This window comes from Lepisosteus platostomus, chromosome 7 (assembly GCF_059453375.1).
Source record: "Lepisosteus platostomus isolate fLepPlt1 chromosome 7, fLepPlt1.hap1, whole genome shotgun sequence".
Lineage (NCBI taxonomy): Eukaryota > Metazoa > Chordata > Actinopteri > Semionotiformes > Lepisosteidae > Lepisosteus > Lepisosteus platostomus.
The window spans coordinates 11,007,824-11,022,399 of NC_142617.1; the positions used below are offsets into that span (position 1 = coordinate 11,007,824).

Sequence of the window (14,576 nt, forward strand, 5' to 3'; positions counted from 1 at the left end):
GATTGCTGTGTAAAGAGGCCATTACAGGAATCTCAGACAAACCTATTCTATCAATAGGACGTACGTGTTCATCTCACTGATTGTTACTCTTTTGAAGGAGTCATGAATCACACCTGCTGTATAATAGTACTGTTAATATTTTCAAAGAATTAAAAAAACAACAGGGTGTGTACAAAACATATATCGATTACTTTTTCTAGTAGTGATATAAAGCAGCATTGTAAATGTCAATAGAACTACACAGTCAGTGTGCAGATCCTTGTAATGCATCGTGACTATACAATCTTTTATTTCTGGCTTCAGGAACATGCCTCTAACATACTGTAGCTGAATTCAAATGATGTTTATACCATCAGAAACAGCTTTTGTTTTCTTATACAGTACAGTATATCTGGAAAAAGGTGGATATTTTTTAATTGGTCAGATTTTCTTACTCCCTTTATTAAAGCATTTAATGAAAATTTAAACAGCACATTTCCACTGTGCTAAATAGATGTGCTAGATATTACTTTCTGAATGGTTCATATTGCTTTGATATGTTCAAAATCTTTATTCACATATAAAAAAGCATATCTTAAACAGAACATATTCAACTATTGACCTTATGAAAATAAGCCTAGCTTTTGGCACAAATTGTTGTCTTTGATATGTGAATTTTGCAGAGTGTAATGACCATGGCTGGACAAACAAATTGCAATTTTTATTGTTTCACATTCATATAAATGCTTCTACACACACATAATATATTATTTATTCTTGCTTTATAAAGAAAGTATCATTTTCTGTAAAATCTTTTTTTTTTAATTAGCAAAGTAAAGTTGGTCTACTTTAATCCAAGTGGCAAATTAAAGATGTTACTTTTAGCATGCCCTTTGTATTTACAATAATATGAAATGATAAATAGAAAAAATCTTATATTCTGTTTACTGGCATTTTGGTGAATAAAACACATTTTGTATTAAACTACTCACATTCTTTGACCCTTTTCATAAGTTGACATTTCTTCTTTGCAATATTCCGTTTTTTTACATTTTGAACAGTTAACACTTTTATCTAGACCAGCTTTTAATTCAGTTTAATTATTGAAGTAGATTTGGTGTATTAATATGTTTACTTGTTTTTGCTTAAGCTTTGTTTTATAGCACAATTCCTCAAGATGCTGTGCCATTCAAGGTGCAATATAAAATATTTTTTAAATTAAATTTTAGGAACAGCTCTCTCAAACTGTATGCTTCCCATATTCAGAGAAGGCACAAAGGGGAAATGTTGCTATTGTATTAAAAGGTGTCCTACAAGTTCAGAGAGGTTCCTTCTTAAAATAAATAAAATCATGGAAAAAAAAAACTTATTACAAATTACATGTCTTATTGGTTGTCTTTTGCAAAAAAAAAACATAGATTTTTTATTTATTTGTTGTTTGTTTATAAATAAATTATAACCTGATTGTAATGTTGATTTGTAACTCTATACACCAAGTATAGGCTGTGTCTCTCCGTTTTCATATTATGTTGATATAGCTCTACATGAACATAATCTGCCTGATGAATATTTTCCAAACACTCACATAAGAAGGGTACAGACAGTTTTGGTCCCAAATGGTTTGAGAATTATTTAGAAAATATACATTCAAACTTTCAATAAGATACGAAGGCTCACTTATGGAAAAAAAAAAATGAAAAAAACTTCATTTGACAAAGGTGATTGATTATGTACATGGAGTTTTTTTTATGGTTGTAAAGCAAAGCACTTTGTATTAGCATGTATAATAACCTGCCAACAAGTCCCATGAAACTTTGTTTTATTTACATTATTTTCCAAGCTGGCCAAATCTGGTTCCAAAAGGAACATTCCAGTGATGAGATATTTTTCAATCAGGCTATAAATATTCTGTTGCAATTTCAACAGTTTCCAGGACACACAGGACAGCACCCACAACTGCTGACATTTAACACAGCCTGCAACTTTTTCTATGCACACCAGGCAGTAGCAAAACTATATACATATTGACCAGGTTTGAAAGGCGAGCGAGTCCAGAAATATACCACTGGTGCCCAAATCTGAACAGCTCTAATTAGTTGAAAGCCCAAGTTTGTGTAAGGCCACTACCAAATGAACACCACCTAAACCTAAATACTTTGAAGTCATACACTGAGCATGTTTCAAATTATATAAAGTAATAGTTGTAAGTAGCTTCATCAGGTGTATTTAATACATTTTCCCCCTTTCTTTATTTTAACTCGGCTGTTGAATCCATGTAAACATAGGAAACACAGTAGGCTTGTTTTTGTATTGATGGTGCCATACAGTATGTCGGAGATTCAAGGAATCTGGTACAGTGTGTTGTTTTCTGTCACCTTCCTACATTTCACAAGGAGGAAGAACTCTGGCTGTAGTCCCTCAGCACCAGTTTGTCATACTTGGGGGAGGAGGGGATGCAAAGGGCCGATTCAGACACAGGGGAGGTTGGCGACGCACTCCCTGAGTCGATGGAGTCCCGGAATGGAGAGGGAGGGGTGAGTGCCACCAGCTCCTCGAGGTCTGTTTTCATTGCCGAGGACTCTGAGGTGCCGTCCTTGATGCTGGTGGAGGACGTCTTGCTGGCTGCCTGCGAGCGTCCGTTCACCTCGATGGCAGGAAGGGGCTGCACCTCCGCAAACGTGGTCATGGTGGTCGGGAGCTGAATCTCCCGCGGAATCAAGTAGGGAGGGCAGATAGTCGATGAGCTGGCAGCAGTGCCAGGAGGAGAGGTGGACAGCATCATGTTGTTGAGCTCGCTGATGTTGGCTGTGAAGCGGTTGACCACACTGCTGATCTGGTCCATTAGCGAGCCCTGGGAGGAGCTGCTCCGCTGGGGCTGCTCGGACAAATAGGAGGGAACCTCTTCCTCTTTCCGGCCCAACGATGAAGCCCTCTGGCTCACGGTGCTGATGGGCGAAGGCGTCTGAGGCCGGTACTGGACTGGGTAGTGCTCCTCAGCCTCGGAGACTTCGTAGAGCATTTTGGCACCAGTCTCTTGCATGATGTCACTACTGTAGCGGCTCTCCGAGGCCTTAGAAAAGGGCTTAATGACCGCAGTCTGGTTGGCATTCTCCCTCTTCTTGATGTGGATAGAAAGACGTTTCCAGAGATGTTGTCCTTTTGTGCTTTTTTCATTCTGGGCCCAGGTCACTGATTTGCCATTCGAGCTGCATTTAAATAATAGAAAGATAAAGACTAATAAATCATGCAACAAAAGAACTTAACTGAAGAGGCATGAGATTTGTTACACAATGATAGATTAACAACTTGTATTAGGCAGGAACACATAAAAAAGACGTCAAATCTATTAATATTTTCTTATACATTTTTTCTAGCATGGATGAAATACAATAACAGAAGGTTACTGAAAAGCCAAGATGGTGTATGCTGACAGTATACAGTACACAGTTGCTCAGCCCTCTACAGGTTTTACTGTGTGACTAATTAGGCAAGCATGATTGGGGTTAAATCCTAATGAATGTACAGTAGTAGAGAGACGAAATATCCGTAAAGTGTTTGATGTGACTTGCCTAACTGAGGAAATGGCTGCCCAACCGCCCCCCCACCACACACTATTACAAGGATTGAGCTGGGGAGTCTCCTGCAAGGGTCTATTTGGCAAGGTGGGGGTGGTGCGAGAATGATACGCTATGGAAAGACCTGGGTACGAGACTTATAGATGGAGTCTTGCAAATGTGTGAGATTAGGATCTAATCTTCCTCCCAAACTTCTATTATAAACTCTGTTACAGTTTTACAGACAAGAAAACTTTTGAGGCATTCAGTGTTGAATTCAAGGCATTCTCGAAGTAGAGAGGCAGAATATTTTGGAGAGAAAATGCAGAAGAAAATAATGCATATTAAATATTTATGTTTAATATGTTTAACTACATCTCAGAAAATATATTTAAGTTTAAATTACTCTAACTGATTAAGTATGTCAGAACGGTTTAAAATAAGACGACAACAAAGCATGTTTAAGCTGCTTAAAATTCAAAACTGGGCCTTTTTATCTGCAAAGCTGATCATCAGGTTGACTAAGGCTTGTTAATCAGGAATTTAAAATTTGAAATCAAAATTCCCAATAGAAAACAAAATAAGCCATAGCCTTGTATTTGTTCTAGGAATTGATTCACATATTTGCAGGCTGATTAGTTAAAGGTCTATTGAGAGTTTTCAAACTAAGAGTCAATAATTGTATTGATTAAGTTACAGTATAAGCAGACGTGTGTTGTCGGTTCCAAGGTAGTCTGTGCAGGAATTTGTTCTGTATCATTTAAATTAAATATTTCTGTGTAAAAATCAGTGATGGGTAGTAAGATAAATTATATTATCTTTAATTCTGTGTTGACATAAACTTTGAACTTTGCATCACGAGAAGCTGAATATTATGTCAATACCTGCTGTATGTCTATACTTAGAGTTAGATAGCTTGGGAAATATTGAGCTGAAGTAGCTTACAACTCTAAGGGTGAACTTTTGTTCTTTAATTAGAGGTTCATACACTGTGTGAAAACAAATGATGAGCTCTTTTACTTTTATGTAACTATTCTAGAAATTGAGAAGAATGAAATATTACAAGAAACAGTGGTAGTTGTCACGGATGTCGGAAGGGACAAACTGTGGAGAGACAGGAGAGCGAAAAAGACCCTATGCGAAGCGGCAGAACGGGGGGTTAGCCCGGGCTCAGCAGTGCAAAGAGTTCAGGAATGCCGTATAGAAACCTATGCCCTCAGGTAGCGGACGTGGGGCGACCTGGTGCTAGGCGGGTCACAGGACATCCGAATGTCAATGCTGAGCGAGGGCAGAGTTCAAGACCCGGAAATATATAGCCCAAGGGAAAGAGAGGGACCGGAAGGACAGCAGACCGGAAACTAGGGACAGGACAGAGAAGGAGCGCCCTCTGGCTACAGAGGGTGTGACACAGGAGAGCGGAAAAAGACCCATATGCGTAGCGGCGAGACGGGAAAAAGGCCCGGGTTCGTAGTGCAAAGAGTTCAGGAGTGCCATATAGAAACCTACTGTATGCCCTCAGGTCACGGACGGAGCAGCAACCTGGTGCTAGGTGGGTCTCAGGACATCCGAACGTCAATGCTGAGCGAAGCAGAATAAGAGACCCGGAAATATATAGCTCCAGAAAGAGAGACACCGGAAGGAGAGCAAAGTACAGGAAACTAGGGACAGGACAGAGAAGGAGTGCCCTCTGGCTGCAGAGGGCGTGACAGTAGGTTCCTTGATTTTTATGCTGAAAGGCTTTTTAATTTGAGTAAAATTCCTACATTCTCAGTAGATGCCCCCAAGCAACTGAGACCAAATTCAACTTGCCACAAAAGTAAAAGCTAAGAGTTATAATATTTACCAAAACTGATTCATTAGAACAGTGTCTTTGCAAATTAACCTCCAAATAGTTTACCAAGTCACAGAAACTTTTCTCAGGGGTCTATGACACATTCAATAATCAAATCTTGCTCTCAGACATTGGAAGGCTCATCTGCAAAAGTTTACTTCACAATTTCTATGGAATCAGATTCAAAACCCATAAAACAATTGTGATACCTCATTTATCATTAGGTTTGAGCTATACAAAGACATCTCCAAACTGAGCTTGAGTGAGAGCTAACCAGAGAATGGAATGATTTCTGCTAAGTTTAGAAATGCAATTAGGTCATTGCAATGCAATCACAACTAAAGAGACATGCCCGCAGTTTTGAGACTTGACTTCTTTGTTTGATCTTGTCTACACTAGAGGGGTACACAAAGATATGGTTACTTTTAATCTAAAATGAAATTTGAATGAAATTCCTTGTAAATGGATCTCCATTACAGTTTTATGGCTTGCAATTGAAAAATAAAACATTAAAATACATCTACAGTATGTCATACATCTGGTTTCTTCTGCTTGGAGTATAGAAATTATTTTTGTCTGTCATAAAACTGCAACTCAGGATATTGTATGCAGAATCACTTTATTTGTTCCTGCTATGAAAAATGCAAAACTCAGAAAAGGACATATTATACAAAAGGATTTGGCATACAGGATGAAATATTCCATTTTGAAGGTGTACTTTGCATTGGTAAGAAAAGAACATATGAGATGAGAAGAATTTGTGAGGGCTTGCTAAAATGTAATACTGGTGCTTGTCTGCCCAAGCGGACAGAAAAGGCAGACCTACAGTACCTCTCACCTCCATGTTTAATTATTGAGTGATAATTTGCACAATTATAACTGGATAACAGATTACTTCCAAAAGATACAGTAGATACAGTAATATCCTGTTAGAATCAATGAGAAATAATCAAAGTAAAAGAACCATTTGAACTTGAGGCAGAGAAAATGTACGGATTCAGTTAGTCTTAGCATTAGCAACGTCTCAGTAAACAGTTATCAGATCATAGCTGGTACAGTAGATTTGGTTATGATGTGCATAATTCCAATCTGTCCCCAGTAAGACAGTAGATTGACCTAAATTAAATGAGTTACTATAGAAGAGGCTTTTACACCTTTCTCCCAAGAAGCAATTAAGCTTTGGGGAAATATTCATGATTTAGCTGTTATCTAGTAAAGTATAACAAAAAATGAACACCATTCTCTGATATTTATTCATGTTCATGAAACACTTAAGTAGTGAGTTTATTTTACAATCTCACAAAAATCCCTTTTTTCTCACTGTCATCTCTGGGCTTTTTCAAAGGTAACATATCTGATTCTGTGACAGGTTTAGTTTTGTTTAGCTCAGTGCATGTAATTGAAAATGACCGGTATCTTTTGAAAGGTCTAATAAAAAAAGCCAACACTTCAGGGTACAACTCCAACTCAGGCTCACAGCTTGGAAGATATTAAGCGTGACAGCTGCTCAAAGGTTCTCAAAGTCAGTTTAAAACTTTATCCCCTCCATACAGTATACAGACAAGACAGCAGTGCACATTACAATACTTTAGATTTTAAAAAAAATAATGTCATAAATTTCTTATTTTCAAATTCAGTCATTCTGAAATCTTGAAAATTAGTTTAGAAATTATATGCTGACAGATAATAGATTTAGAGATATTTTTGATGAGTTTACCATAACATCTGATTAAATATCTCCAGCCACATTAGAAGTTTAGGCTGCTGACTTCAAGTATTCCTTAGGGTGTTTTTTTTTTTTTCAGAAAAAGTAGATGGAATAGTTGTTCTGCAAAGTGTCACACTACATTAACTGATCTATGCAGTATTTGTTTTTTCCTTTAGGGAATTAAGCTCCCCAGGAAGTTAATTCATTCCCCTTGCTAGCTTTTCATCTGTGGTGAACTTGGGTCACGTCCGTCAGAAATAAAACAGCTTGTTTGGTTTAAATTACCCCTCTGCTGAACATAAGTCATAATAATCACTTGTATACTGTGTATTTGGCAATATGTTAAGTATTGTAACTGCTGATGGAAACTGTAATGGTCCATAAACTATACAGTAGTTGGTTACTAATACAGTTGGCATTATACAGATGATCATTACAACTGCAAACACGTTACAAGAAATCAATTCAGTGTATTCAGAAATCAAACCAATGCAGTTGGTATGAGTTTTGTTCTACATAAGAATTTTGAAAACATTTAAATTCCAAAAGAAAATACTCTTATCTTCCAGTTTATGTAGATTTTTTAGCCTTGTATAGATTTATTTCTTTGTCCACAAGATAGTTGTCTACTAAAAATGTTTCTGCTTGCCATCTTCATAAAGCGATAAAGCTCTAAAAAGCAATAGCACTAAAAAAGTCACTTTCTGCTTCATTGTTGCTTTACTATAAGGCTTGAGTCCACAAGAAAATATTCAATTTAAACAACTACACAGTGTACTGTATACACATCTTAAATAACCTGCCTTCTCTATTTCTTGGAGGTAAAAAAATGTATTTAACAACTAATTAAACATATTACTTTATAATATAATGTAGTGCTCATGGTACCCAGGAGTAAGTATATTTACCAAACCTGTTTTTGCATTTTTATTTGGAAGTACAGTATGAACATAAACAATATAAGTCATAAAATATACAAGGATAACACTTTCAAAAATTCCAATCACACAGCAGTTTCTCTTTAAAGATTTCAAGAGTATTTTTAAAGAAGGTCAATGTTGCTTATCTTCACTGTTAAGGCTAATAATGGCTTGGCAGGAATGAACTAGTACACTTAATATGCCCCCATATTTCCATATTCATTCAGATTGAATACTCATCTAAGGTCGGTTTATAGCACAGCTCACATATGTTTAATCCTCCAATTATAATTCTAAAAAGTAACAGACTTTTCCAATGTATTTTATTTCACGGTCATTTTTGACGTGAATAGAATAAGTGTTAGAATGTGATACAGAAGCGTACTGCATATTATGAAAGTATTTGCCTACAAGCTGAATGTTTCTGCTGCAGCACATAAAGTCAAGTAAATATGATAGCCAGTGGCAAAGATACTGTATGATCACTGATCATGTGTCTGTCAGATGGGTTTTGGGAAGAATATTTTAGCTAGGGAGAAAGTCAAGTAAACTTTGCTTGCCACACCAATATTTGTGCTGTCTTCAACTGACAATTGTGAAATTATTCATGTTTCCTTCTGTACTACATTGATAATTTCTTATTATCGAGTCTCACTCGGGTATGGTACTGTGAGAGTGTGGTAGGTTCAGACTATTTCCATGAGAGACATGTCTGAACCATTCTCTAGAATGGTTGCCTGAATGGTTGATGCAAGACAATTGGTCGGGTAACAATTTAAAAAGCAGGAAGTGGGGGCTTTCTGGCCTGATCTACAGTATCTGACATCTGGGGACAGGGGGAAGATCCTTTGTTGTGCTAACTCACCCAGAGTAGAACCGATAAGAAAACATCTGACCCTTAGTTGAGTCTGTAATTTTTGTGACCTTTTCACAAAGTTTGGAAGAAATGTGTTATACTTTCGCAGATACTTTGTTTGGAGCTGGTAGGAAGCTTAGCTGTCTGGCTACTGTTAGAAAGAGGCCTGGAAAATCTGCTTAGAAGGTTAAAAAAAGAACTTTGTGCATTGTTAATAAAACACTTTCTCTTTACATTTCTGCTGCTTTATGTGTTTGTCGACCTACCGATCGATGTTCCCTGTTTAAACACTGTGCCAGTCTTTACAAAAGACCATTTCACTAGACACATTTCATTTGTACAATAAACAGAAAAGGTTCGCCATTAATATTGACCTGCAATCATGAAACAGTTCAGTTCAAGCACCAACTTCAGACAACTTTAGGTTGCCTCAGATAAGTGTTAACCTACATATTAAATATGTGCAATTTAAATACTTACTGTATGTGCAAATGATCACAAATTAAACACTACTGTCAAGTTTTAATATCTTTTCTGATGGCTGGAATCATAATGGACTGAAAGGATAACTATTATAAAGCCTACTTTATGACATAAACAACATGGTTTTACTTTAAAACCATGTTGTTTATGTCAACAATGAGTTATTTTTGTTTCTGCGAAGATCAGTCAAATTACCTTTCCATTAAAAGAATTAAAAAGAATTAAACAAACAAATAAATATGGAACATGTAGAAGTTAATATTAAAAAATTGGGAAAAAATAGTATAACACCGTGTTTCAGCTTTGGTGCTTTCTTTGAGTATATGGAATAATGTGTATTTAACTCTTTTCTTCTACTTTTCAGCATGGAATTAACCTTTGCTGATGATGATGCAGCTCCCCACAGAAACAAAATACTATGAACATGCAAAATGCATTATCTTACCTTTGGTTTAAACTAAGGTCTCTTAAGAAGAGTGAATGGAAAGATAAATGAAAAGTAAATCACAAATCAAGCAAAAGCTCAAACATTCCTTTAACAGATATGAAGCCTGGATTGCACCGATAATTTCTTTTCAGAGTCTAACAGAAAATGATAGAATGTACAAGAGGGACCGTTCTTACCTTAAGGTCTCCCCAGAGGAGCCCCTCCTCTTCCACAGGTTGACCAGGCTGCTGGAACGGCTGGCTGCAGAGGAGGACTTTCCATCGCCCACATGCATACGCACCACGGTGGAGGTGGTGAAAGCACTGCGCACGTTCCTCTCCGGTTTGGCCAGGATGATGTACACCTTCGGGACGAACATGCAGCCCAGCGCCACAGTGGCACTCAGGCTGACGGAGAAGCACATGGTGATGATTTTGTAATTGCTGCCAAAATAAATGGGCACAAAGGCCAGCCAGATGATGCAGGTGGTGTACATAGTGAAAGCGATGTACTTTGCCTCGTTAAAATTGGCGGGCACGTTCCGAGTTTTGAAGGCGTAGAAGGTGCAGCTCAGGATCAGCAGCCCATTGTAGCCCAGGGGAGCTACCACCCCAAGATTGGTGGTATTGCAGATCAAGTTGACCTCTTTGATACTGGGGTAGTCGTGGATGACTTTTGGAGGCTCCATGATAAAAAGAGCAACAATAATGCTCAGCTGAATGCAGATTAAGATGAATGCAATAACTAGCTGAGCACAAGCACTCATGAACCTTGGCTTCTTGGTGCAGATTTTCTTCTTGCTACCGGCTAGAATTCTGGCAATGCGGTTGGTTTTAGTTACCAGTGCAGAGTAACTCATAGCAGGTGAAAGTCCAATTCCAACTCTTTGAAGGTAGCAGTATATGACGTGGGGTTTGGCAATGAGGCAGAAAGTACATAGGTATCCCAAACAGATTCCTGCTAAAATAATGTAACACAGTTCTCTGCTGGAGGACTTCACCACCGGTGTGTCACGGTACATGATGAAGATAAAGGTCACAAAAAAAGTAGCTAGGAGACCCAGGCAGGAAAAAACAACAGCAGCGATTGGCTCAGGATCGCCCCATCTGAGATACTCTACTGGAATGGGATCACACCCTGCAGGCCAGGAGAAAATAAGCACGTCTTTGATTAGTTTTTCAGCTCTTTGTAAATTAGTTTTTAATGCAGCCTTCCAGGCTTTAGATAAGAGCAATTAATTTAAAGGACAACTCTAATTATACTGTCAGTGAAAGTGCATGATAATAAACTACTAGGAACTAGTTAAAATGATCAAATGAAGACTTATCATTAAAAAAATAAATATCAATACAAATGTTTCACTAAACTACTGATCATGTCAAAACCATCATTCTTTAGAAGTCTTCTTTCTTCATAGTGCTACTGACCACACAGATATATTATGTGAGCTTCCCTCCAACATAAATCTAGACTGACTTGAGAAAAGAGTTATTATTTTTTATGTTTTAAGAAAGATATAAACGATCACAAATCTGTATCAGTATTCTGTATCACAATCTGCAGTACATTATTCCTACAGAAAATATTCCACAGGAAAAAAACACCCCTTGTTTCAGTCACTCTAAAGTGTTATTTACAATAGGTCATTAATATTATCATATCATCAAACGTGACCACAAAAAAACTGGAAATTATGACAGTTTTACATTGAAAACACAGTTTTCTCTAATTTCAAAACCACTCATTATCTCATTAGAATGCTGCAGTCTAAAAAAACCCCCGAAATATTACAATTTCCTTAACAGTGTAGCCGTAAATGAAGCAGTAATGTCACAATTGTGAGAATCTCCTGTCTGATTGTCACATGTAAATTATCTTCCAACAATGTTTCTTGTCTGTAATCCTGTACAATGATATGTTTGTAATGAAAGCACTAAATCAAAGGTCCTGTGGTGTTTTTCATTTGCTTGCTGCTGACATTTATCCTACATTTAATTACAAACTCATTTACATGCACCTTGTAGTTGAAGAACTAATAACAGGTTAATGCTCTACTGCTTTTAATTCTTCCTTCTGTGTATGTTAATTGAAATAGGCTTGTATTTACTATTAGATAAAACCATGAACACAGAAAAGGCAGTTTGCAGAAATCAGAATCGCAATCACCTTGTTTACATGTTCTTTAAAGGCATAGAATTAGTCCTTATGAGGAAAAATGTTTTATACTATAAACTCAGTGGAATGTCACAGATAAATTGGACTTCCATTAAAACATGCTAAGTGCACCCATAACATTGTAAAGGTATTTTTTTCATAAACTCAAATCTGCTTTAACTAATAAAAAAGTCTCACAAAGGTCTGACCCACACAATACCAATTAGTGAAAATGCAGTATCATTCAGCCATAGATTATACTACAAAATAATTAAAGAAACACAGTACATTCATAAATTAACTATACAGTTGCAATTGTCTTTAAATATTAAATAAATTGGGTGAAAGCACATGTTTTTCAGTGTACTAAATTTTAAATGAAAAATTTTAGCTCCAAAACTAAAGTTAAGATGGTCAGATCAAAAGTTGTAACCAAACATTATAGAATCTAATACTTTTGCAAGATCAATGCCTTTGATTAGTTCACACTCATGTTTTTTGATATGTCAAAGTCCGATGCCCGGAGGGTTTTAGATATTGATTACGGATCAGTTGACTCCCCAGCTAGGGTTAGGGTTAACACTCACACTGTACTTTGACAAATTTTATGGTCAGCTCTGGATTTTGGAGTCGAAGTCAGCTTTAGGACAGGTGATTTTTTGCTCCTATCTGAAATTTGTATTGATCGGAACCTCTTTGGTACTTGGATGGCACGGTGCACCGCTCCGTAATTGTATGCGAAAACTGAGTCGGACACATCAAAGTTGCAACCAAACACTGTAGAATCTAATAAATTTGATTGTTTCACACTCATGCCTGGAAAGCTTCAGATATTGATTGCGGAACGGCTCAGTTGGCACCCCAGCTAGGGTTGGGGTTAGCATTCACACGCTTCTTAGACAATTTTTATGCTCAGCACTGGATTTTGGGGCCAAAGTCAGCTTTAAGACAGGTGATTTTTTGCTCCTATCTGAAAATGTTTTTGTCGGAAGCTTTTCAGTGCCTGGATGGCACCTTTTACTGCACGGTAACTTAATTTCAAAACTGAGAGGGTTGTATCAAAAGTTGTAACCAAACATTATAGAATTGAATACTTTTGCAAGACCTTTTTATCAATGCCTTTGATAGTTTGATTATTTCACAGTCATACTGTACCTTTTGGTTGGGGGAATATGTCAAAATCCGATGCCTGGAGGGCTTGATATACAGTATTTATTACGGAACTGCTCAGTTGACATCTCAGCTAGGGTTAGGGTTAACACTCGCACTCTACTTAAACAATTTTTAAGCTCAGCATTGAATTTTGGGGCTGAAGTCAGCTTTAGGATGAGTGATTTTTGCTCCTATCTGAAAATGTTTTGGTCGGAAACTTTTCGGTCACTGGATGGCACGGTGCACCGCTCCGTAATTGTATCCCAAAAATGAGTTGGTTGGATCAAACGTTGCAACCAAACATTATAGAATCTAATAGTTTTGCAAGAGCTTTTATCAATGCCTTTGATTATTTCACAATCATGCCTTTTGGTTGGGGGAATATGTCAAAATAGATTGCACATCTAGAAGACAATCCTGTCTTCTTAAAGCATCTCCTAAACAACATTTCAACAGAAAATAATATGCAGTCTTGCTAAACATTTATTTCATATTGCTGCAAATCCCTAAACATTAAAATTTAATCAGTTGCTCAATGTATAACAATCATATGATAGATGAAAGTAACACTGCAGTCTATTGCTTTGCCAAATGAATTGGGCTGTTATAAAATGATGATGAAAGACATAATGAGTTGACACAGATTGTATGAGATGTTTAAAAAGCAATATTGTCCTCAGTTGTTTTCTGTTTATTTTGCTAGTTGTGGCTTGCCAGGCCATCTTGTTCAGAACATTAAAAAAATGAATATTTGTATTATTTTGAACACAAAACAAAACAACAAAAAGTGACAAACATAAAAGGGGGAGTTCAGACAAAATGCGGAGAAAAGAAGTGAATTTTGAATAAAAAAACATTTGATCAGTCTGTTTGCACTAACCAAATGTACAGTAATCTCGCAATATTAAATTAGCAAATTAAGGAAAATGAGAAATCTACTCATCAAATCCTGCTGTTCATCAAATTACATGACATTGTTAACATTTTCCAGATTTGATCTGGTTGTTACTCATTTGCTTTATAACTATGTATAGTCAACGAACCGAATGACCCGAGCAATCGTTCAACCAGAACTGGTGCAGGGGAAGGAGGCCAAAGCCTCTCTTTTAGTGATCAGTAATGAGATGAGGAGCCCAGCCTCCCTGTTTAAGGGCTAACCCCCAGATGAAGTCAATTTAGATTTACCAGTGAAACCTGTAAATGTGAACCTCCCAGGTGGGAGAAAACCCATGCATACATGTGACGTTCCACAGCACTGAACCCAGGATGCTGAAGCACTTGCTAACTTGTAACCACTGCATACCTTTCCACACTGACCCCTGGGAAATACAAAAGCAAACTGTGAGAGTGGAGATGAAGAAAAGAAATCCATTTTATCCACTCATCTCTATACAATAATCAGGATTCTCCAAATTGATTAACCGATAATTTTTTTGAAAGCAGTGCAATTTAAAGGACTTTGCAATCAAATCTGCATGCAAAATCCTATAGAGTTGAATATTTAAAAAGTAT

General features: G+C 37.0%; 1 protein-coding gene across 2 annotated transcripts in view; it reads right to left on the reverse strand.

Annotated features, from left to right (window-relative positions):
• Positions 1-206: 206 nt before the first annotated feature.
• The window catches only part of grm5b (glutamate receptor, metabotropic 5b), an 89,562-nt gene continuing 75,192 nt past the window's right edge, over positions 207-14,576 (reverse strand). For both annotated transcript variants that reach the window (XM_088639222.1, XM_088639223.1), the window contains exons 8-9: positions 9,956-10,895; positions 207-3,185 (exon numbers count right to left, since the gene is read on the reverse strand). In XM_088639222.1, coding sequence (XP_088495348.1) covers positions 2,366-3,185; positions 9,956-10,895 — 1,760 coding nt within the window. In that variant the 3' untranslated portion in view covers positions 207-2,365. The remainder of the gene's footprint in view (positions 3,186-9,955; positions 10,896-14,576) is intronic.